The sequence below is a fragment of the Tinamus guttatus genome, unplaced genomic scaffold, assembly GCF_059628265.1.
Source record: "Tinamus guttatus ecotype Peru unplaced genomic scaffold, ASM5962826v1 Tinamus_guttatus_pri_ptg000193l, whole genome shotgun sequence".
In the NCBI taxonomy this organism is placed as follows: Eukaryota; Metazoa; Chordata; class Aves; order Tinamiformes; family Tinamidae; genus Tinamus; species Tinamus guttatus.
In genome coordinates, this window is record NW_028288727.1 from 1,021,816 (window position 1) to 1,048,367 (window position 26,552).

The 26,552-nt window shown below is 37.1% G+C and overlaps 1 protein-coding gene across 3 annotated transcripts in view; it reads right to left on the bottom strand.

Moving 5' to 3' along the window:
- The window catches only part of CACNA2D1 (calcium voltage-gated channel auxiliary subunit alpha2delta 1), a 341,896-nt gene that overhangs the window by 50,291 nt on the left and 265,053 nt on the right, over positions 1–26,552 (bottom strand). For all 3 annotated transcript variants that reach the window (XM_088523514.1, XM_088523513.1, XM_088523511.1), the window contains exons 11-15: positions 23,313–23,471; positions 19,639–19,743; positions 2,772–2,850; positions 2,271–2,320; positions 494–583 (exon numbers count right to left, since the gene is read on the bottom strand). In XM_088523514.1, the coding sequence (XP_088379640.1) occupies positions 494–583; positions 2,271–2,320; positions 2,772–2,850; positions 19,639–19,743; positions 23,313–23,471 (483 nt within the window). The remainder of the gene's footprint in view (positions 1–493; positions 584–2,270; positions 2,321–2,771; positions 2,851–19,638; positions 19,744–23,312; positions 23,472–26,552) is intronic.

The following is a 26,552-nucleotide window of genomic DNA, read 5'->3' on the forward strand; positions in this document are numbered from 1 at the left end:
GTTATATACAGTGTCCAATTAATGCAATCACCCTCATTGCATGACTGATGATCTCTGCTACAGCATAGGTAAACCACTGGAAAAGTTTTCTTTTTTCTTTTGTTAGTCTGAGGACACCAGCGAGTGACCTACATTTAAGGATCTGATCATAGGATAAATTATGTTTCTTTGGGTAAGATTAAAGACACTTATGAGGATAGCAGGTGAAAGCAACAATGAGCATATCGGTATGAGCTGTTCAGAAAAATTTCCCTAAGTGTACAGAAATGAGAAATGCAAGACTATTCTGTCTGGGATCGTAGGAAATAGAGTCATCAGGACTGTGGATAATGGTACTCTAGAGATAAATGAATATTCTACAAATATCCTCTTCTAATTTTATATGCCAAATATCTGCTTTAACATTTTGACAGTTCTTCTGGTTATGGACTTGCTAGGCCTTTCACATACGAAGATTCTCACTTAGCCAGAGATAAACAAATACAGTTCATACCAGAGCATCCAGATAGACATTTGTCCACTGGACCTGTTTGGCTTTCTCTCCAGCTAGAACCATCGGTCTTCCCAAAACATCCAGATATTCCTGCCAAAAAGTGTAATAAATTCATCAGAAGTAGTTATTAGATTAAGTCCAGAAACAGCATAGAAAATAAACATTAATGAAATGAATACAATGAAAATAGAATTAATGTCCAAGTTCAAAAGTAATATAATAATTCAATAAAGTATTTCTTTGGAATTGTACTTGCCAACAACTCAGTTTTCAATTGGCAGTACCTATTGTCAAGGAAATCCCTACATTTTAGAGTCAGGTTACAGAACTATAATCACTGTTTTCGTTCCAAGAAGTGAGAATTTAAATTTCTGTTCAAAAATTGTTTGCTAATAGTGAAATTACAGCTAGATCCCAGAACCTTCAACCCAGGAGAGGGAGCAGGCAGTGGAGAGTGAGAGGTTAACAGGAACACTTATCTTCTACAGCAGGAATTTGCCTAACTACAACTGACACAAAATATTAAAAATTTAAAACCATGCAGTCTTTGCCTTTCTTTAGTCCCAGAATATGGATAAAGCTGGTGGTCTGGTGGGATGTCAGACTTCTGTTTTGGTTATGAGGTGATGCCATGAAACTTATTTTAAGCTTCAACCTTACATGTTCATCTTAACATTTTAGTAACATTTCCAGTTGCCAGACCCTATCTGGAGGAGTTTAACAGAATTAAAGGACTTTTATTCATGCCTAAATAATTTGCACCAAAAATGTCATTCTGACTTCGGAAGGACATATCTACTGCTATTGGATTTCTGTGCTTTTCTGAACATCTAAATACATGACCTTTCTGACAATGAAAAGGAATGTAAGCTCATCTACAGGGTTGGTTTGGGTCATGTCATGTAATCCCTGGGTCTTGTGTCCTCAATTATCTATGCTCCTGCCTGCCAAATTGCTCCTGCATCCCTGCAGAAGGAGAACAGCTGTGTCTCTCCCAGATTGGCAGGATCCATCCAGGAACCTCTCCAATAATCAGGAGGGTGCCAGGTCCCTGCTTGTGCCCAGCTCAATGCCATGATATTATTTTCACAGGGTTATGTCCTCACACCACTCTGCAGCCTTCTCCACATAATACAACAGTGACACTGTAGGAAACACAAGTACAGCAGGAAGAGCCTGTGAACGTCTAAACAGGAAAAAAAGAATGCCTATGAATGTCAAAACAGGAGAGATTTATTTAAAAAAAAAAAAAAAAAAAAGTGTCTAAGGATGGCAGTGGGCTTATACAAGGCCTGGAGGAAAACTGTAGTCCTTATGCAGAGAAGGAGCAAGTGCAGTGTGTGATCTCCATAGCACGCTAGAACACCTGTGAGTGAGCAGACACCCACGTTTGCAGGCCAGACTGGGATCACAGAGTCCAAGAGAGCACGGAGTCCAAGCTCTACGCTGTGTGCACAAGGTCAGCCCGCGGCAGCGGTCGCCAGCATGACCAGTATGCGTTCATGCACCAGCAGGACCAGTATGCAACCGTTCATGCACCAGTATGCACCAGTATGCACCCGTGCACCAGCTGGGTGCACCAGCATGCACACAAGCCACTCTGGCCATCTGCATCCTGGAGCTGGGATCACTCTGTACATTGACTCACTGCAACTACTGGAAAGAGAAAAGAAATCTGCTCTTAATGTAATGTGTCTTAATGTTTAATAGACTGAAGTGAAAACTACTCCACTTTCTCGTGTTGCAACTATCTTCTACCTTCTGCAAGCACACTTACCTGGGTGTTTATTCTTATTGCTCCAATGGAAGGAATTTCATAATAATAACCTAAAATTTAAAGCAGAAACAATAATATCTTATTATATGATGGTGCTAAACTCTTCATACTAATTAATTTAAATTATAAATTCTAATTAAATTTTATGAAAACTATCATGCTTATGAATGGAAGATTTTTTTTTGTCAGCATTGCATTGCATGTCTACATATGCTAGATCACCATGCCAGGCTGGGCTAGCTATTCTTAAGCACTGTATAGTGTATAGTGTGTTTCTTTTGGCTTTATTTATATATTTTTTATTTTATAAGATGAAATAATGTACTGAACTGTACTCCTGAATGCCAATTTATTCTGAAGTACTACATGAATGAACCACGTTCACTCAAAAATACAATAAAACTTAAATCAGACTGAAAAATCTGTGGTATTTGCATAATATTTAAGCTATTGCCTATCTAAAGCTCTAGCCAAGCATAACCTCAAAGAACTGTGCAGTACCTTTGTTTTCACAGGCCATCCACTGTATGGGTCCTTTGTCATAATTATGTTGACCAACAGAAAATGTGAACACACGTACCTATGCAAATTGGAAAAAAAATGCATATAACTCAATGTCATTAATTAGCTGTTACTCTCAAGTTAATTAATGTTGCTTGGATTTTTGACATATTTGAACACTAAAAGAAAACTGTAAAATTCTTGTTTTACATCACTACAATTGCCACAAGAGTATTGTGATATTTTATGTATTCCTACTGAATATTTTGGGAAAATATTAGTAGGAAAGCTCATAGGAGGCACACTCTTTCATAAATCTTTGATGCTTTTAAGCTCTTACAGGGGTTATTCTCTAAGAAGTATTTACAGATTTTTTTTAGAGTGCTTCAGAGTTTTTTTAAATCAGTTGACCTAAGCTCTTATTGATGTTGGATGTAGGATTCAAAACAATGTAAAATGTTTTTTTCAGGTTATAAAATTATTTCAGAAAGGTATGAAATTTTCAAATATCCCTAAAAAGAAATTCTCCTTTTGCTCTGACCTCCAGAGCAAAATCACTATGCTAGATCAACAGAATTCTATGGAAGGACTTTCAGGTTTAAGCTCCTGATATTTATTCATTTTGCAAGCCTTATTCTATTCTGTTTGGTTAATGCAAGCCCAATCTAGCTCTGTAGCTGAGAAATTATTTTCCCCTCAATTTTTCTGATCTAAATGACGAAAAAAAACCCAAAACAAAGAAAAAGTAATTCTGTACACAAATTACAATTCGTATGAAATAGGAATGTTATGTTCCAGCTTCTGGCTGAACATTTTGCTCAGAAGCTGAGCAATCCTTTAAAAGGTGGGAAAAATCCCCACCAGATTTAATAGCATATTACTATTATCATGTACTTTATAAGAAATGGCCCAGGATCAGACTGTTTTTGCTTTTCAATCATCTGTTTCTTTATGGACCTTACCCACTTTACAAAACATGGATTACAGTACAAAATCAGACTTTTTTTTTCTCTCATTTGATGACTATATTGAAAATTAAAACATATTACACTTATTTTGCAAGGAGGCTATAAATGAGTAATAAGTTAATGTTTTCTTTAAATAATATTTACAATGTAAACTTGCAGACCCTACTTTGGACTGCTTACTGACTGCTGCTTGGTCATTTATAGAACTTTTCATATTTTTTTAGCATATTCCAAGGCAGATCTTCATTTGTCAGATAAGCAAGCAAAACTGTGTGACAAAATTGGAGCTTATATATTAACCAAGTGTTTCGGAGTAGCTCCAAATCATCAGTCAGCAGCTAGCAAATGGTGAAACTTTATTAGTGTTGACCCTTACATGCAAGAAGGGCAAAAAAAAAATTGTGCTGGATGTCATTCTTAATCAACAGCTTTTGATCTCCTTTATACATATAAGCCATTTGTTTCTGTATCTAAAGGCTGAATTAATGTAACTAATGTCTATCAGATTGATTACATTTTTCTTTTTTTAATACAGGGAAAATTTCCACCAAAACTGTGCCCTACAGCGTGCTCCCCCTGAGCAATGACTCAAGCCCACGATAGTTCTAGTTACACAGGTATGGGAATGATTGTACATGTGCGATGTGATAAAATTTTCCTCCCATAGCTCATATGTATAAAGACAGATGAAAAAAACCTTCCATTACCTTGAAAATATCAGCATTGATAGCAGTTACATGATGTCAACTGATATGTCTGCATCTCATTTGCTTTTTTATTGCTCTATCACCTTATAAATTCAAGTCAGATTTGCCATCTCCATTTGTCCTTGACCTTTTTCACAAAGTGCCAGCTATATCCCTTCTAATGGATCTTTCTGTCTCCATTTAGTCATTGAACATTTTTCCAAGTTGAATATCACAGTGTTATTTTCTATCAATACCTCTCAGCTCACAAGGTCCTTGGAACATTTTTGCTCTTTTCTGCACTCACAACTGTTACAACTTAGTGCCCACTAAACACTTCCTTCGAATTATTTTCTTCTTCAAGATGATGGTGAAATCACCAAAACCCACTAAAAAGTACAACTAAGATAGCTGACTGACTTGATGTCTCTTTTAACATGATTAAAAGTGGCTAATTTAGTAAATAAGAAACAGTCACAGGGGTGTGCTTGTCTGTGTACAAAACCCATGAGTCAATAAGACGAGACTGTCTAGCATTTGTTTTCAAATATAAAAATGAAACACTGCACTGAAACATTGGACTCAAGTTGTGAAACGGTATGTAATGAAGGGAAAAGAAGCAGCACATCAAATCTGCAGCTAATCTATAAAAGAAAATCTAGAAATTTAATTATTGACAACAAGCAAAGTCCAGTACATATGATTTACTGTTGGGTAATTAACAGAGATAAAGAACTGCAATGTAAATTGGAGTTTTTAATTGTTACTTGGCTTGGCAAAGGGGTGTTATGCTCAAAAGAGTTTTCTTTTTCCCATTGTTTCTTCTGGAACTGCATAGAATAAGGGACCAGCTGGAAAATTGAGTCAGCAAGTCAGATGAAACTAGGCAGTTTTAGCAAAAACCATGATCAGTGTTAAACTTTCCTGCAACAGAACCCAAAGTCAGCCAAGGGACCAAGATGAATCTGCTTGTATCTCTTTCTTTCCAAAGATAAATCTCACCATTTTATGGCTACCATTAAAAACAATAAGAAATATTATCCTAACATCAGGAAAAAAAAAAAAACACACAAAAAAACCTTATTGGGTCAAAAATTATCTCAGCACATCATGCAACCTCTGTTGTTATGAGGACACACAGAAATAACACAGCATAAGATGAAATTCAGAATATTTTAATCAGACCATTATAACTAAAGCTAAAGACACAGAGATCTCTTTTGCTATTGACCAAGAGAAACTGCAGTAAAGAAGTCAGTAATTCTAGTATATTCCTGGAAAATAATTTTTTCAACTAATGTGTTCAAAAAGATTATCAGCTATGATGAAAAACTGTGTGTGGTTTGCATTTCCTAGTCACACTTCTAAATCAAATCTAAATCAAATGGATAATTTACCAATTAAGCTTATTTTTCTGAATAAAATCATAAAAGCTTTTTTTTTTAACATCCTGTTATGCATTCCATCTTCAAAAACCCTAGTCAGTATAGCTTTTAAACCACTTAAATCCTTTTGGTCATGGAAATGTTGTGTGGTTTTCAAACTGCCACCGTTAAACTTCGGAAGGCATGTGTTTCCTTACTGCTGTGGGCACGTCTCCTTAGACGGGAGGAAAAAGAAAGAAAAAAGTTGAAGAAAACTTCAGATTCTGCTCTGAACTCACTGAGGCCAGCAGGCAATTACAACCAGTTTGAACCCAGGACACAACTTCAGAGGGGTGATCTAAAAACCCTACACCCTACGCATTGGGACACCACCTAGAATTGCCACTAAGAAGCACCAAATGCTGAGTTTCATTCCAATTTCGGTCCACACTCGTGCTGAAGTGAAGTCAGGTTTTCCAAGCCCCAGGCCATTTAGGTTGTGTCTATAGAAGTAAAGCAGCTTTGCTCTATTAGCAAAGAGAGGAATAAGAGAAAGTTCTGTGTTTACCAGCAAGCGCAAGACTCACAGTGATGTGTCAGAGGGAACTTTTAGGGTCCATTAGGCTATGTTCAGACAGTAAATAAAGTGGGAGACAGCCCTTTATTTCTTAGTCCCTGGGGGAAAAGCAGCACAGCATGTCTCCCAGCTCCATGGTAAATCATCTTGCCATCCTCCCTGCCCATACCACCTCCTGCACTGGGTGGTCTCATGTATAACTTCTGGGAAGAGCTCATGCGACCCCGAACTCAACCAGGACATTGCTCCCAAGAGCCGAGGGCCATGGGCAAGAACTATGGGGTCATGAAGTCTGCTACCAATTACATAGGATGGAGGAGAACGGTGGCTCTCTGCAGCTGGACATGGCAGTGTGAGTCACTCCTAAGACACGATGCTTGAAGGGTTTCTTGTGAAGGGCTGAATAGGATTTGACTTTTTCAAAACGACTTTGACAGTAGTGCCTCTAACCTTCTAAATGAAAGTTTAATGGTGAGACAAGAGGTATCTAAATTCGTGTCTCTGAGCAAATTCCTAACTCAAACTGCTGAATACCAAGCTTAAGGAAAGCTGGCATTTAGCTAGGAGACAGGACACTTTGTTCTTTCTCCATGATTCTGTGCCTCCTTATTCATTTTGCACTTAACAATAATTGGGAAAAACACAGAGATAATCTTAGCAGGAGCGATTCAGCTGCTAAGTCTTGGGAAGTTTAAAAAGTCTATGGGCAACACACAGGTTAAAATACACAACTCAAATTTTATGTGAAGTTAGGAAAATCCAAGATGAGGGCAGTTTTTGAGTGGGCCACTTTGTAGTGGCCCAATACACCAAAGGAAATGTACTACATTTTATCACTGATACTTAAACCTCTTTGCTTTGGGTACTTTCCTAAAATATGTATAGACCTGGGGCAAAAAGAACTGGGAAACACAGTGAGATTGAAGCTCCCAAATGACCACATTTAGATGCAAAAGAAAATTCCTGTTTAGATGTCTTTGAATTTGTAGGCATAAAATATGAAAGTATTTGATAAAATATCTACTCAAATGTTTTCATAATTAGCCCTTAATCTCAGATTCAGTAAGACACTTAAAAGTACAAGAAACGCCCCTCGAATCAAAGAAAATTATTTTCATTGAAATGTATGTTTAAAGATTACTGAAGTAGGTCCTTGAAGCTACTTTTCTAGTCTTGTATCCACAATGAATTATTCCTCCCAGACTTTCTATGTGTAAAGTTTTTTTTTTATCATTAACGTCTCTCATTCACTATAATTTAACCTCAAACTTCAAGTTCCAACACCAACTTAGGAATTCATAGTCTAATTATAGCTTATGTAATTATAGTCTAATATAGAAATTAATGCCACTCTAAAAATGAGTTCACATTACAGTCCAATGTTAATCCAAGCTTTGAAAAAGGAGAAAAAGTTTGCTACATGGCTGGAGATTATTGAAAAATCTGAGATCTTCATCATCTGCTTTAGATATGACCATAAATTATACCGTTAAAACATGTTAAAGAACTTTTGATGGATGTAATATGTTGGAATAATATAGCCAAGAACACTGATGTGTGGTATAATTATACTGCAGCACAAAGGGAAGTACAGATCTTACCTGAACACATGCACACAGTGAAAGCCATGGTCTCTGAATATGCCTCTAAAGTGAATCTTATTCTTTTTTTTTTTTTTTTTTTGAAAATCCTATTTATATGTGAAATGTGTTTTGAGAACTGTGAAATATTTTAGAGATAAAATCCTACAACTTTTTGTTGCCTTACATGCATGCAACTGGGATATTTTCTAGTACATAGGTTGAAATTCCAGCATTCCAGTGTTACAATTTGAGCAATTTCACAATTAACGCTCTTTGACAGATCTAACCAAAAAAAAAAAAAAAAAAAGAAGTTTCTGTTATACAGACAACTTATTGCATCTTATTAGTGCCACCTTGTGGAACTGCAGCTACTCAGGGCTGATAGAGGAAAGGGCTGACATGCATTCGATGCCTCGCCGTGCTGTGTCACCTTTACTTATGTAGGGCTAAACAGGTCAGCTGGTACATATTAGTTTACCTTTAATGGTTCATAATTAAACTGATATCCTTGAAGTGCTTACCTAGTTTAGACTTGGAGTGAATTATCCAATTTTGTAAGAATTGAAGATATCAGTGCAGGAACATTGTACAAGATTGTTGTGGCCTCTGTATGCACTCTATGAGTGGAAATTTTTAAACCCAAAGTTTTTCAGGTGTAGATGCAAATCAGCTCTGTTCTACTATATGGTATTGGTATCAAGAACAGGGATAAAGGAAAATTCTGCTCTCAAAAAACAACTGCAGGATCTTGTGATCTTCTGCATCCTAATCCCTCCTTCCAATGAAGGAATGACACTATCCTCTTCCTAACAGTTCAACCGATGAAGGTTTTAGTTTGTCTTTCTGGGTTCTGTTTACTTGCTTGATGTCTTTCCTTCCTTGGTTATGTTAATAATAAAACTTCATTGTAGAAATTGAAAACAAACAAATCTCCCTTTTCTCTGAACTAATTCTCAGTGACACTCAGGATTTATCATTCCTACAAACAAAGAAATAAAATTTCACTTTCTTTGGGAGTTCCTTGTAAATTTGCTGGCCCATGTCTGGAACAATCGAGTTGAAAAAGCAAGCTGATTTGTGCTGCATCCCTTCCCCTCCATATTCTCTCAATTTAAAAGTTTTTTCAATCCATTACTAAGACTAGGATGACCTATAATTCGTGACTAGGATGGCAAACAAGGCCCACAGCCTGCTTTAAAGTCCATAATGCCAGAAAGCCATATGCCCAGATAGGTGTCCTAACATTCCCCTGTGTTCTGGATTAAAAGTCTAAGGCATGTTACAATTTTCTTTGAGAGTCAAAACAATATTTGGAGGTAGGTAACCAGCTGGAACTGGCCAACTGGTCAGATACATAACTACATAGGTATTTACTGTTCATATTTTGGCACTATACCTTTTTTTTCTCTTTCCTTTTTTTTTTTTTTTTTTTTTTTTTGATCTCAAAAGCACTGGGAAATAAAAATTACAAATACCAGCTAAGGATTTAAAGGAATTTTATTCAATTCCACTGAATTTATTCTGCCTTTAAAAGGTGAATGTTTCAAATACCAGTTTTCATCAGGTACTCCACAATGACTATTTTTTATTCATGCAAATGTTCTCTCTTTGCAAGTAGAGTCCTATGCTCTTGTATCATTACTGTTTTGTCCTGCTTTCTGCTTTCATTACTCCATTTCTGACAATGTGGAAAACACTGACTGAAATTAAGTGGTTTCAAATGCCAAAATGTCATATTGGAAGGGGAAAGAGGATGGGCCACCGGAAACTCATTTCCCAGCTGAACATTTCTACAGGAAATTTTCCTCTCTGGAATTATCAGTTACTCAAAGTTCAAGCTCTAATTTTATAATGGATGATTTTTGACAGAATAACAGAAATGCAACCTTAAGGAACATGAAAAATAGTGAGAAATTCTAAGAAAAAATGACTTGGCTTAGGGTAATTTCAAGTGGTGAAGGCACTTCCTTTGTTTTTTGGAAACTGAGTAGGACTACTGTGTAGTGCTGGAAACTCACTGCTGCCTCATCAATCTGAGCAATCCCATCTTGCCTCTGCTTGAAGGTCAAGCACAGCTCCTGGCCCCACTCCACATGGACGCTGCCTGCTGTGGGCACCCTGCAAATCTTGCAGAGCTCAGGGACTGTGGCCATGTGCTATAGACTGTCCAGTGGCAGTAGGACTGTGCTTAATGAATTCATGGTGCATGCGTGAGAGTTCATTGCATTTCTTGCAAAAATGTACCTGAACGCTCAGGAATCTCTCAGATGTTCTACATATATATTTGTAAGAGACTGTTGTGGGTTGTGTTTTTCTTGGCATCATTGACACACCATTTACCTGGACAATGCCCTGGCATCTTATCTCTGGGAAGGTCCCTCACCATTCTCTGGGAAGGTCTCTTACCATTTGCACCTCATAACCCTGGCGTCTTATCTCTGGGAAGACTGTAATAGCAGCTATCTATTTGATCTTCCAAGATTAGCTCAAGACCTGAACAATGACAACAATCACAGTGCCCACCAGAGCAGTTTGCATGCAAATTGGGGGTGAAGAAGAATACAAAAGCACACAGCACATATGACAGGAACAACAAATACCAGAAAACTTCAAGAAAATGGGAGGACCCTTTGAGAAGAGGGACATAAAAGGAGCACATTTTCCACTCCCCGGAGCAGTGTGGAACATCACCTGCACCATCGTGCATAGCCTTCTGCCACAGAACATCACCTGCACCGGGACCTGTACCGAAGCAGAGCCAGCGACACTTAGCCAGACTTGTGGTGGTGGTGGTAACTATAGTCCTGTTGCATCTCTCCTGCTTGCTTGTTTATCTTTCTTTCCCTTTTCTCTTCTTCTTCTCTCTGTCCTATTGCACTTATGAGAATAAAGCTAACAAGGCTGTATGGCATTGACCCTGTTTGCGTCTTAATCTCGCTCTTGGGATCGTACTGAAACCTTCCCTGACACCGAATCAGGACAATATTAAATATAACTGAATTTATAGATACTATCAATCTATGGATGCCTTAAAGGTAATGATATTAGTCATGACACATCTTCCTCCTATGCCGAGTGATGCTCGTCTCCCCCCCCCCCAATTTCTTCTGCTATCAGCCTAATAAATTTATGGGGAAAAAAAAAGAAAGAATAAAACTGATCCTACACACAATTCATTGTCCTATATTTTGCTGTGAGAGTTGTTTATGGCCCTGACGTATCTAACACTTTGTAACAGTAAAGGCTAAACTTTCAGGAGATAAGCTGTATTTCAATCTTCTCTGACGTGAGGTAACTCGATTTTAATAACCTCTCACTAAAATCTTCTCTTTTCCCAGAATCACAGAATGGTTGAGGTTGGAAGGACTTCTAGAGAGTCAGGTGGGAACTGAAGATCTCCAGAGAACAAGACTCCACAGCCTATCTGCGCAGTCTGTTCCAGGGCTCTGTCACCCTCGCAGGAAAGAAGTTCTTCCTCACATGGAGGTGGAACCTCCTGTGTTCCAATTTGTACCCATTACCAGTTGTTCTGTTGCTGGTCAACACCAAGAAGAGTTTGGCCCCATCCTCCCTACATTCTCCCCTCAGGTATTTGTATCATCTTAATCATGTTCATCACTCTGCGCTGTACCCTCTCTAGAAGCTTCACATCCCCCTTGTCCTGGGGAGCCCAGAGCTGCACCCAATTCTCCAGGTGAGGCCTCATCAGAGCTGAGTAGAGGGGCAGAATCCCCTCCCTCGACCTGCTGGCAACGCTCTTCCTGATGCAGCCAGGATCCCATTGGCTTCTTGGCCACAAGGGCACATTGCTGACTCATGGTTAGCTTGTTGTCAACCAGGACTCCCAAAACTCTCTGCACGGAGTTGATTAGGGCCAACCCCTAATCTGTCCTGGTGCCTGGACTTGCCCTTGTTGAACCTAACGAGGTTCTTCTCCACTCAACTCTCCAACCTGTCTAGGTTCCTCTGAACGGCAGCACAGCCCTCTGGTGTGTTTTTTATCATCCGCAAACTTGCTGCAGGTGCACTGTTCCCTCATCCAAGTCATCTGATAAGTAGGTTGAACAGCACTGGGCCCAATACTGACCCTTGTGGGACACCACTGGCCACAGGCCTCCAACTAGACTCGGCCCCATTTATCACCACCATCTAAGCTCTGTCATCCAGTGAGTTCTCAGTCTATCCTGATATCCACTTATCTAACCCACACTTCCTGAGCTTCCCTAGGAGGATGTTATGGGAGATGGTGTTGAAAACCTTGCTGAAACCAAGGTAGACAACATCCACTGCTCTCCCCTCATCCATCCAGCCCTTCATCCCATCGTAGAAGGTTGGTCAAAGACGACTTTCTCTTGGTGAATCCATAATGACTACTCCTGATAACGTTTTCCTTCATGTGCCCAGAGATCGTCTCTGGGATAAAGTGCTCCATCACCTTTCCAGTGACAGAGGTGAGGCTGACTGGCCTGTATTTTCCTGGGTCCTCCTTCTTGCCCTTCTTGAATACTGATGTTGGCTTTCTTGCAGCTTTTAATGAAAAAAGAAAAACTGTTCAGCCTTCTTTATCAAATTGCTTCTTACAGAGAAAGTTATTATAGAAAAAATATTGCATTAAGGTTGTTTTTGATAAAATATCCCCTCACTGTAAGATTTTGACACAGAGCACTGATATCTTTTTTCTAAAATCATTAGTAAACAAGACAAATTCCTGTTAAAAAGACATATTAAAATACTTTTCAGCATGCACTGCAGGTTCTTTGGCCAGTTTGGATTAAAAGTGCATAAAGTGCTCTCCTTCTTATAAATGAAATTTCTACTTGCTTATGTCAACTCTACTGTACATCTACACTTAAGCTACCTCGTTTCCAATTTCATATCCCTTCCCTATGTCACACTGCCTGAATATAAAAACGTATCTTTGTTGTTCTCTGAATGGAATGTACTTTTGTTTCTTGGATTTTTTATTTCCTCCTGAAGCTGTCACCTGCTCCACCTGCATATATACATCTGGAGCTACCATTTGCCTCAGCAGTGCCATTATTTGCTTGCTTCCTGCAGACATTTCACTCTGCAACTTCTTCCTTTGAGCTCTAGTACAAAGTCTCCATGTCTTCCTGACTGTTTCTTCTCCAGTACATTGACTGTTCTTCTCATCCATATACCATCCCACTTTCAAAGAGAGCTAGAGCTCAATAACCTGTAAGATTTCAGTTTTAAAAGCTCAATTTTAATGTATTACAGATTTTAGTGCATCAAGTTCATTTGCACTAGGTTGGTATCACATGACTTTTACTCTATCTATTGGACAAATTCTACTCTTTTTCCCCCATAAATTTTCAACTTTACTCCAATGGTGGAAGACTAAACTTTCTAAAATTCAAGATTCAGTCAAAATACAAACATTAGAATCATGATTACACAACAGGTAGATTCAAAGAAAAGCATGTTGTATTCATCATATTTTTTTTCTTGTGTCCAATTTTGCTTCATCGTCTACATAAAGCAATTCTTAATTTTTAAATATCCTCCACTCTTATGCTTTTAATGGTATTTCTAAGTTAGCTTTTACAGCAAAACAACTCATATCTATCTACAGCTGCGCTCATTACTTTGAAGATGGCAAAAAGAGATTTGTTTTTGAATTCTAAGGAAGAATTAACTGAAAATCTGGAGGTAAAAAGCTAATATGGGGTAAAAAGCAAGAAGTGGTTTTTGTTTTGAGGAAAGAAAGGTTAGACAGCAGTAAAATAAGCATATGATTTCAAAAAGACCGACTTGAGCAAACTCTGAGAACTAACTGGGGCTCTTGGGAAGATAATCTAAAGAATAAAGCATTAAAAGAAAGCTGGCAGTCATGAAGAGGAATACATTAAACATACAAGAGAAAACTGCCTAATGCAATATAAGATGAAAAAGCTTAGAAAAGAAAATCAAATGCATAACCTGAAATTGAAGGATACCCATGCAGCAGTATGGGGAAAAAAAAATCAGAGTAAGGACAAAAACAAATATGGTTCAATTCTATCATGCTATTGAGAAAAGACAAATTATAATTTATGATGTATTTACCTAAGTTCTGTATGAAGAAACATCATAGAAAATAGTTTATTCTCTTGGTACCATTCAAGTTTTATCTGTAGTTCTTCCAAAGAATATTTTAGGAAAAGTACAGATAATGTATCTTTATATACAATGGGAGAGGACAAAAAGAATAAAAAGAATTTAAGATGCATTTTATGAGAACTCTGAAATAAAGGAGTTTGTTTAGCTGAAAATACAAAGTCTAGGAAGAACAACAGGATAACAACATAAGATCTACCTCCTAAAAATATAAGGGGATTTATATCCTAAAGTGTAAGAGGACATGGCAAGAATTAATTGTTCCTTGTGACTACTGTAGAACAAACAAACAAACAAGTTTATTTGCTGTACAAAAATTCTTAGGGAAAACCTTCTAAACAGGTAGATAGCAAAACAGGAAAACATAACTGAAAATTGTGGAACCAGATACTTTAACGAAGGGTTTATGCAGACATCATCAAACATCACCTAGGTATTAAATTGCTCACGCTCATTGATTAAAGTCCCACTCCTATTCTTTAATTACAGAAGGCAGCTAGCTCCCACTGTATTTCCCTGCAATCATAAATTCACAATAACAAGCCCAAGGTTAGTATGACACTAAATCTACCTCCTGAGCCTCTTGACCTCAACCAGCTGTGTCATACAGAGTATTTTACTGGTATAAATAGGTAAATACAGTTTGACTCTCTATTTTCATTCCCAAATAAATATAACTTATTTTCTATATTAAGTGGCCTCCTATTCCTGGTGTCTCGACTAATCAGTTTATGACACCTGTAGCACTGCCCAGCTTGCAAGACCTTGAATCAATCACCATTAATGAAGTGTTTTGGAAGTGAAGACCTGCAGAAATGAAAGTATCGAATAGCTCCCTCCCTGACCAATGTGAATGAAACAAGCTGTCATTTGGGTTTCATAGAACAGCCATCTATGATTCTAATATGACTGATAAGATTATATTTTCAACAAAACTATATTAAAACTTTCATTAGGTTTCTGCAGTTCTCAACATCACCATGTGGATTTTATCTTGCACAGCAGATAAAAATGTCCTGTGGTATCTCATAAGGGCTCATGCAAATAATGAAAGAGCAGCATAAACAGAAATTCAGTATCAATACAGGGCACCTGTTGACACAGGTGTAAGAAGGCTCTTGTGCCTGCTGACTACCTCCCTAAAATAATTGTTCAGCTGCCCCTCTTCCCCTGTGCCTTCCTGGCCTTGAATCTTGGAGTATCAGAGTACATATATTAATTAAACTAATTAAAATTAGTATCTGGAAGATGGCACACTTCTGAGACAGAGGTAATTATGGAATCAAAAACCTTCAGTCTGATTGAAGACAGAGAATAAGCATAATGGGCACATTGTAAAGGCTGATTTTGGACTTCGTAATCATGTCTGCCTTTTTTTGTGTCTTTTTGCCTTCTTCTTCTCTAGCTCTCCAGAATAAAGTCAGTTGCTTCAAAAAACATGATTTTTTTTGTTTTGTTTCTGTTTGAAATAGTCCTTTGCCTTCATTGAGGAGAAAAATGTTCTTCAGCCTGGCAAGATACATTATTCATATTGCTGATGTCCATCAAATGACCATAAACTGGTTCCATTTTTAGAAGACTATTTGCAATTGGAGGGGAAACAATTCCGAGTTATCTTCCTCTGCACTTAGTATGCCTACCTATTTTTTAATCTACAAAGGTAGATTGCTGTCCGAAGAATTTTCTCTAACGACCGAACAGTGAAAGGGCTGAAGAGTATCAATCAGTACTGCTGAGCATCACAGTGCCAAAGCAAAGCAAGGGTAACTGGCAATCCGGAGACTTCTCTTGCCTAAGAGGCCCTGCACCATCATTACAATTCACTGCTGACACTGATTCATCAGAAGAAATGAGAAGTGTCCTAGCTTAGGGTTGTCCAAAAGCTATGGAAAGCAATGAAAGAGAAGCCCAGAGAACAGTTCAGTATTTTTTTTTCTGTTTTAGCTGGCAAACTATATACATGTCGTTCAGATATAAAAACAGAAATTCCAGATACCTGCTCATTTCAACCCTTAATTTCAGTCCTTTATGTTATATGTTGCGTAGCAAGTTTATCTAGAGCAGCGCACTTGGACAGTTGTTATAAACAGTTGTTATAAACAGCTATGAACAGTTAGTGCTGAGAAAGATGGTGCTTCTATTTTCAGCTTTATGAGTGAGTGTAGAAAGTTACATTTATTCAGGCTGACACCAGGCAGAGTCCCATGGCTACCCCAAGTGGAAATGTCATGTGCTTTTTTTAATGGTCATTTGTAGTTGAGACAAAAGCTTTCAGGCTCCTCTCAGATGACTCTAGCAGTACCAAGCTGCTGTCTTCATTAACACCAGTAGCAAAACCACTGCCTGTTAAATTTACTTGTAATTGTGCAAAAAGGTATTCAGACCAATAAACTTAATAGTTATGGAGCTTTGCAGATAATAAAAGCAGAGAGAATTTCTTTTATAAGACAGTTTTGCAATACCAACCTTAAGAGCATGAGGGATGTTTAAGGTCCTGCCTACATGAGTTGAGCAATCCTTCGATACTCCTATTTCAGAGTGTACAATATACCCCAAAGAGCCATAGCTGGCTGTCTATTTTTAACCCAAGTTCAACGCTCTCAGGCTGCAGAACGCCTACTGTGCCTACATTTCAATTAAATTTATATTGCTATCTTCAGTGAAGCCATCTGCAGCATTAATACCAATAAAACGAGAATTTACCAGCCTCATTCCTGAAATTGGCCATTTGCATGCTATTTCACACAATTAGTGCAGTAACCCCAAACATCCCAGTAAAGGTAAATATGGCAATTGTAAAATGTCACACATAGCATACACTTGCAATCTGTGACAATAAAATCTGGATTTATTAAGGGAAATAGACAAGCAAAGGTGAGACATAATTGTGACTTTCAACTTTAAACAGAATAAAAACCAGAAGTGTTCCTCCTCTATATTGTTATATCAGTTTTATCAAGATCTTCGCATTCATAGTTTAGTTGTAATTTAACTACAAAAAAACCACCAAAACTACTAACGTAGTTTAACTAAATATATCTATATGTCAGCTCAAAGGGTTGAAACCCACTAAGTTAACAGGACAATTTTCCTGCCTCTATCTACTGTGACACAGTAAAATCATAAAAATTTATTATTAATATATTGTTTGCAAAGCACAGAGAAAAGTGATCAAGCAAATCTCTTTTCATGCCTGGTCTGCATTACATGACAGATATTGATACTGTGGAGTGTTACAACTCTCCTGTAAAGAGAGGAAACTTTTTTGAATACCTTATTCATGGCACCCAGAATAAGTGCCTGCACCTACTACAAATAATTATAAAACTAGCCCTCTAGTATGTTACACACTATTTATAGGAAATATATGTATATATAAAACACTAAACTTTACTGAAGACACCAGAATCTGAATTGCCATGTCTTTATGTTTCTTAGTACTTCCCCTATGAAAGCATCCTACAATGCAAACTAAGAAGGCATTATTACTTTACACAATTAGTAGTACATGTATTTTTAACATTAGAATGCATTTATCAATTTTATTATTATGCATATTTGCATATTATGCAATTATGCTCCACTGGATTAAATTTAGTTACAGAGAGGAGGAGAAACAAGCAAGCATGCTTTTTATCATTCTAGAATCCAGGGTATCCTTAACAGGGAGACTATTTCCACTAATATATTTTATATTACTCTTATTTTCAAAAATACTAAATTGTTGCAAAAGATTGTCAGGGATCTATTATTATAACTTATAAGGCTTAACTTACTAATATTAAATGCTCACTCTCTTTAGAGATTTTCCTTAAAAAAAAAAAAAAAGCTTTAATTTTACTTTGCTACCACAAATTCTCCCCCAAGAGCACAAAGATTGTTACTGATTGAAAACTACAAAGTTTACTCAAGGAGAAAGTGAATGGTTCTTCAAAGTACACCTGCCAAAACCTTTCTTACTATTCCTTGTATTTCCAAAGTCACCTTGAAAAAAAGCAATCAGGGATGGCATCAAGCAACCTAGTACTTTAATAAACAAAGGAACAAAAATGTAGATGCCTACTAAGATTTGTATTTTAGATATATAGAACTTAATCAAGTGCAAGAAGTTTTCTATTACATTTAATTATATAAGAAGGCACATCTAAATAAACAGAACTCCAGACAGTAACAATTATCACTCATGCATATGTTGTATACAGTAAAAAGCCTAAACCTTCATTTGTTACCAGTAAGGGGAAAGTAAGAGTGTGCCATGGGGCAACAGGACACGTAAAAACAACTCAACTCTTGGTAGTGCAAAGTATAGGAAAAAAATAATCTTGTTAAATGAATAAATCCCTACTCCATCGTACCTTCTTGAATAATTGAATGTCAGGCATAGGGCTGTTAAGACTGAAAATGTGTTTCTTACAACTGGATATTTTACTAAGCGTTCCTCATAACACAGGAATTAAATGAAAATAATAAGGAATATATGCTTTCCTTTAGCTGATGACACTCACTATAATAAACGCTACCAAGTTCAAATTCGAAATCTCTGCATATTATTTCAGCATACAGCTGTGTGCGTCGTACATTGAGTTGCCATGTTTTCAAGTCTTCCATCTAATTAATTAATTGTCAGTTTAAAAAATGCTTCCAGCTCAGACACAAAGGTTAACTAAGCACGGGCACATCATTCCACCCCGAGCACCACTACAGGGCAGGCATGGAGCCGTTTTCCAAGGTCGTGGAATGAGTCACTGGGGGAGATGGAAATTGCATCTTGTGTTTCTAGTTCTCCTTTTAAAGGGATCAGTACATTAAGGTGTCCAATGAATTGTCTCCACTGCTTTACATATAAGCACCCATAATAATGGTTTTAGCATCCTGGCGAATTGCGATCTAACTTTTAGCTTGCAAAAAATAAAAGCCATCTACAGGCACATCCCCAAACAGTAGGAAAGTTAAAGGCTCGGTTTTAGTAAAAAGTGAGATCGTATTTAAATTTCCCTTAAAAAGTGATAAATCTTTCAAGCATATTTACCTACACTGAAGGGTAGTAAGGGCCAATTCATAGAACTGGAGTTTATACCATATACAGGGAAACACAAATACCCTATGTTTGCATATGCAAAAATCAGATGGGAAGTTTGATTAAATCCATAAATAAATAAATAAATAAATAAACAGCTAATAATCTAATGTTTGCAAGACAAATCCAGCAATCCTTGTGTGAAACCCATAATTTTAGTTGACCTATAGAACAAATTTCAGTAACGGAAAATTACTGAATTACAAATTTCAGCCATCCCAGTCCTAGCTAAAATGTGCAAATGTTTAATTAACCTCAAACGGCAACTTACTGGAGCTTTTTCTAGTCCATAAATGTTCAACTTCCCAAAGTATAAAATTTTAAATATATTTTCTTTTCTTTTCAGATAAATGTTATAGATTGACAAAGCTTTAAGTGGCCTGAGGTTCAATGCTAAGAGATTTTAAAAGATATTATTATTTCCACCTTAAAATATTCTTTTTTTTTTTTTTTTTGTGTGTGTGTGTGTACAGTCTTTCACATATCACTTACCTTTTTGTCTTCATTATATTTGTGGAAAATTTCTTGTGCTCTTTCTTCACCACCATCCGTAAACAACATGATAATCTTATTGCAGTTAGCTCTAGAGACACTGTGCTGTAGGAGATACCAAGAGAAACACTTCTTATTTCAGCCTATTCAAAATAACAAGGGATGTATTTGATGCCTTCCACATCAACCTGCTTACAACTTTAACATTAGAGGTAAAACTGCCGCTCTCCTGAGATCAAAGACAAAATTTCCAAAGTCTTCTAGGATTTCATCCAGCAACAATTCCATGACAGTTTTTGTATTTTTTTGTATTTTGTATTCTGTATTTTGCCTTCATGTCACAGAGATGTTGTTCGCTCATGACTACATGAAATGAATGAAAACGCAAACCAATCAAACAACAAAAAAAGGTTTTTCCATTCTTTGAGAGCCAAAGATGACACATGAGAGATCTGGCCCAATGCAGAGAACTGCCCATCCAAATGCTTTAATCTTCCCTTCCCCATCCTAACTATCTCTGTGGTTACTCAGGGCCAATGGCCCTCTAAAGAACTAACAAATATTCACATGCAACACCTCCACTTTTCTTCTGTGGGACTCTTACTCACAAAATTATAAAGCTCAGTGAACTTAGAGGTGTTTTTGTATTTGCTGTTTTTGCCATTTTTCTTTAAAATCAGCTCAGACCAATAAATCCTTACTCTGTTGTTTTTATTTTTCCTGCAAGAAGGAGGCTTGTGAAGTACCTAATTCTCTCCTGCTTTTGAAAAGAAGCTTTATCATCTGAGAGAAGGAGCAACTTGAGTGACCAGGTGAGATGATCCCACCTCCCACAGTTACTTTACATCCTACTTTCTGATTTGATTCCTTGTGTTTCCATTACCAGAAAGATGACAGGGGGCCAAGCCAGGGGGCCAAGCACCACCCAGGGGGCAGCAGCTCCAACCTTCAGATCACTCTCAGAAAGGGAACTTTCTCTGCAATCTTTATATTTAAGAGAGATTTTGTATTTATGGTTCAGTATTAACCGAATATTTATTTAACCATTTGAAAAAAACAAGTTCAAGATTTTCTTACATGCAACAAATAAAACAGCTTAAAGTCAATACACTCTCTCCCCTTGCATCAGCACTCTGTGTTTCATTTAGAAATAAATAATTTATGACCACCTTTTGCTTGTGAAATACAACCTACAATATACTGCCTTGGGTTGCAGTCTTTTTGATATTAAAAAGTAATAAAATTTGAGCGAGATACTTCATAAATAAACTCATCTACATTACTAGTGATTTAATATATAGGCCGAAATAAAATCAAGAGGGACACAAAGGTGATGACATAGAAGGGACCAAAGCCCACTTGTCTTATACGACTTTCTTATAGATTTTAAAAGGACAGCTATTATAAATAAACTTTGAACGCAATCTAATCTTTGTTATAATGGATTAAACTGGGATTTTTCCAGTGGCTCACTCAGCACATATTTAGATAGCGCCAGAAAAATGCAGTATTTTCTTCTCCATACCTTCTGGCCCTTATATGTTGGCTTTTACTTACACTGCACTGCTTAGACACTAAAGTGATGTCACAAAAAACACACCAAGATTTTAGAATCTAAACTGTATTTCAAATTTGATGATAATTGCATGTCGCATGTCGCAGATTGTGTCCTGGTGAAAGAACCTATAGCAGATGAGTCCTTCATGAGTGATCAAATGTAAAGCAAGATGGACTTTACAGCACATTTTTTCGTCTCTACAGCCATAGTGATAGAGAGATACTGGCTAAGGGCTTGAATACATTTTGCAAAATCTGATGCAGTAAATCCATCATTTTTTCAAAGAGCTTGCACCACCATGCCAAGAAATGTCTCTGCCCTCTCACAACAGACCTCGCAGAAGAGCATTTCCTAGTACAAAATATCCAAACTGGCTTATTAGCTTAAACCACAAAAGAGTAAGGGTTGGAACTATCCCTTAGTTCTCACTTTAGTTCTCACTTGCACTGAATAAGTCATCTATTTATTCTTGATTTTGCCTTGTTTTGTTTTTTAAAGTAAGTAAGGAATTACACATTTTACATGAGTCCCACACCTTTTAATTCTTTGAGCAGCAGGTCAGGGCTATACTTCAGGATGTGAATTTAAGAATGAATTTTTCAGTGCCAGTTTCATGCCACTAAGAAAGGTGAAGCAAGGCAAAAATCCACTATGTGATTTCAGAACAGATGCTTTCAAGATGCTTAGGGGAATGGGAAAAAAACCTCCTGAATCATGGAAGCTAAAATAACACTATTTGCAAAGACATACTGAGTTAATATATCAATACACACACACACACACACACACACAAAAAAGGGCTAAAATTATGGCATCCAGATTATGAATACCCACTTGAACTAGTATGCTGAGAACAACCTATGCTATCTATTCTTATGTAACAGCATATCAGGCAGCATTTTTTTTTGAAACACTCTGAGGAGCCAATTGTGTTTGGCAAAATTTCTTGTATCTTCCTGGCTCCTACTGCACATGATGGGAATAGATACCAAAAAGGGGGAAAATATGGAAAAAGTCATTGCTTAAAATTCCCTTTGCAGTTTCATCAGCCATCAGCAGAGGGCACACAATCATTTCTCCGCCAAACCCCTCTTCCAGGCAAAAGACTAATCTGGCAAGAAAATGTTTTGAAAACACTGTATTTTCTTTTTCTCCATGGAAATTTCTTGGTCCAGAGTGCATATCCACCACTAGGTCTGGGGTGTATATCCAGTGGCAGGGAAGCAGCCAGACTCTGGCAGATTGAAGGAGAAAGGTAAAGATACCTCCTCTAAGAGACATTATCGAAATAAAAAGAAAAAAAAAACAAAAATGTGTGCAAACCATATTTACTAAGCTAGATTCTTAGCTTCTGTAAATTGGTATAACTTTATGTACACTATGGTGAGAATCCAATCTGCAATCTTTATGAAGGTGAAATGTAGAAAGCTATTTTAAGCTACTATAAGCTACTACATATAAACTACTCCAAAAATGACTAATAAACCCAACATTTATGGGGAGTATGAAACATTATTACTAACCAGAAAAGTGGTGCTTGGGTAAAGGCTAGAAGTACAATGTAATTAAAACATGGAGTGAATGCATTTAATTTTTGATGAAGCTTATCATTTTATATATGAGAGAGGAAGCAAAGAATTAGAATGATCTCAGCAGCCCGATATCCTTCTATTAACTAATAGTTATTTGCCCTCCTCTATCCAGTTCAAGCCATGATTTATCACTGAAATTTGGAATAAGATTATTATAAAGTTACAGATTAATTGAACATTGGCAAACATTGGGAACATTAGAGAATCCTGTACATTAGGACATCCTGTAACTGAAATGGCAATTAATGTAACACTTTCTTACTACAGCTATGTGAGAATCACATGTAAAATGAATAATTAGCAGAATGAAGTGAAATGGTACAATATTAAAAAACAAATTTATTCCTAAATTTTAGCAAACTCAGGCTGCTGGATGGGGGGATCTGCAAGGGATGTATTTGCCTGTTAAACAAAGTCACTGTCCTATTTGTCCCTCAGCAGATTACCAGGGTGATGGAGGAGCATGCAGGGGCCACGTGGATATCAGAAGTCTAGGACTGCGCTCTGCGGACCCGCATACTCACATTTAGCAGCTGTTCGAAAGCGTAGCTAAAGCCTTTCTTATAATCAGTGATTCCTTTAGCAGAGATTTTATAGACTGCTTCTTTCAGCTTCTTCTTGTTCCTCACATTAGCTTGGACAAGATGATTAAAGCAACTCACGTTCTGCGCATTATTGTTAAACTGCAAAATAAATAGAAAATAGCATTGAAGTCAATGGTGTACAATTCATTTATTTTCTTCTACGTACTTAGGTTCGTATTTCCTTGATCCATGAGATAAAGAACAAGACACCTGGATACTCATTTGCACAGTATTCATCAGGTCCGCTGGCACCTAGAGATCTCGGATTTGGGCAATAAACATAATAAAAGCAAACACTTCATCCTTTATTCTTTGTTTTAAAACAAAACATAAAAAGACATTAAAAATTGCTGTAGTTCATACACTTCTACTTGCAGTCTCAGATGAAAGTGCCCCTTACTATGTATAATCTGCATTTAGCACTATTTGAATGAAAGCCTCCTTTAAACCAGAACATGGTGATTTTCATCTAATATTCAGCTGGAATATATTAACCAAAACATATATTGTATTAGACATTTCTTTTTTAACACCTTGCCTATCCAGATTTCTTCTGTGGGCTTTTTTCTCACTGTCAAATAACATGACTGAAATCTCTCTAAAACTTCATTTCAGTAAAAGCACTTTATACCTGACATCCCAATTCATGTTGCAGCTGAAAACAGTCTATTATGTCTTTCTCTGATTAAAGGTCTTTAGTGAAAGCAAACTTAAGTGCAATTTCTTTATACTGTCAGCCTGGTGAAAAAGCCTTAAAATAACATAAAAATTAGACCTTGCAGGTTTAAGTATCTGCACTGCTAATTAGTTCAGCTGCACTTCATATAAGGAGGCAACTAAGGTCAGAGATTTGAATAACTGCCCAGACTAGCACTGTGCTATGATTTTATGCATGATAATAATAATAAAAAATCACTTTAAAAGTAATACTAAACTACACAGGATAGATTTTAATTAAACTGTACTACAGAAAAATAATTCGACGTTCCAGTCTTGAGCTATAAGTTGTGGTCAAAAAAAATCCACCTAAAGTAAGCAACCAATATCGCTCTTACATCAGGCAGTGGTGACGAGTAAATAAGACTTCTACAACAAAAAAAGAATCAAGATTGTATCTATGTGGAAAGCATGACAAGTCAGGAAATACAAGTATCAGCCATTTATAAAGGCCTGAAATTAGAGAGGTACCAGGTGACCCTAAGCACTGAACCTGGCACAGCACAAATCATTCTGCTCCAGATTTGCTGCCCTAATATTTTATATTCAGACAACTTTATAATTGTTCAAGGATGCGAAGCACCCAATAACCTCATTTGTCTCCTGTCTAGTGGTCTTTTAACCTAAGTTATTATATGCTTTTCCAGATATCTGTCTTTCTACTTGGAGATTTGATTAGCAGATTTAATTGCATTTTTTTTTAATGCAGGACCCCTTGCTTCAAGCACACTAGACAGTGAAAAATCATCACCAAGGCAGCTCACACACTTTAGCCCCCTCTTACAGACTCCTTTTCATCTCCACAGGCAATACTGAACACCTTATTTCTACACTGGATGGAAAATTGATGTTTCCAGACCAGTTTTATTTCTTCATGCCATCGCAAAACTAAGCTTAACATTCCAGTGCCAAGGCGGGATGCTGAGCCCTTGTATCAGGCTGCTTCCTCCTGGCATGTGTGAGTGTTTTATCTAGGGACCTTCTACTGCCACAGAGAGAAACCCTGACTGCAGGCAGGTAATGAAGACGCGCGTGCTTATGGGCACGAAAAACTACAGCTAAAGGCAGCCAGGTTGCAAAAGCAAGAATGTAGGTTCCAGAGTTACATTTGCTTCTGCCTGTTAAATACAACATTTTGTAAATTCACATATGAGATGAGATGGCTATTTTATGATCAGTGCTATTTGTGTCTTTCAGCACGTCACGTAAATGAGGTTCACTCAATAATTTCTTATTAAATACTGTTCTATCCTCCGTGTTCATTATAGAACCTTAATTGCTGCTACTTATTACAAACCTTGGAATATATTTAATTTCATTTTGTACACCTTACACAGTTTATTATCTCTGTAATGTATACCAAAAAAACAATGCCACGGAAAGGAGTGATGAAACTTTACAAAATTACATGTAGAAACCCTGCAATTTTTCAGCATAGTGACTACAAAACTTAAGACTGTCTCATATAGACTACCTGAAACCAAGGTATAAACCACGGGCATATCATGCATAAGACAAGAAGAATCATTCCGCAAGACCTAAAGAGTATCAGAACGGTAGGAGCGAGTAGGAGGTCACGAACTCCAGGCAGAAATGACCCATCAGCTCCATGATTAACACCAGCAATGCAGCAATCTGTGAAAACAGACTTAACTCAAGCAAGGCTGAGAAGTTCCCAGGATGGGCCCAATTCCACCACTGCACAGTTTTATGTTAACCTGACACAACCAATTTCAGCAAAGTCCTGCCACTTTGAATTGGGTGCAAGAATTAAAATTACTATTATTTATTAATTTTTTTGGTGCAGAATCATTTCCCCAGCACCATGTTTTGTTGTATTATTTAGCCACATTTTTAAATTCAGAAAATTGTCACTTCAGAATTCAGTGACATTCCACTTAATTCTCAAAGGGCAAGCAAATCAAATCAAATACATAAACAGATATACATACATTTTGATTTTTATCAACAGGAGCATTTAATCATTATTTTTTAGAACACTGACTCACCTTCAAGAAAATAAAAATAGCAAGGTGAATCAAAAATATAGAAAAAAATATGCTAGTCAGAAGATGTAAAAAAAAAAAAGAGATATAACTGAGGGGATCAATAAATAAACAGCAATTCTTTTCTTGTATTATATCTACTCTTGTGGAAATCAGGACATCTAAATCCAACTTTCCTAAAGGCTTCTAAAGTCCTTTGCACAACCTGATTTGAATGGAAGCATTTTAAAGCACAGAGGACATGCCCAGAGAGAACTGCTATCAGTACTAAACATCAATTTAAATTGATTGTTGTACACAACAAACAGCATAAAAGAATGCCAGATTTATCAAGCCATCTTTAATCATGCTTTAAAATTGATTTCAAAGTAGTACAACACTTAGGAGGTTCTCAGACTTTTCCACCTCCTGGAATTAGATATGAACATATGCGTGTCCCTGGCTTTCAGGACCATCC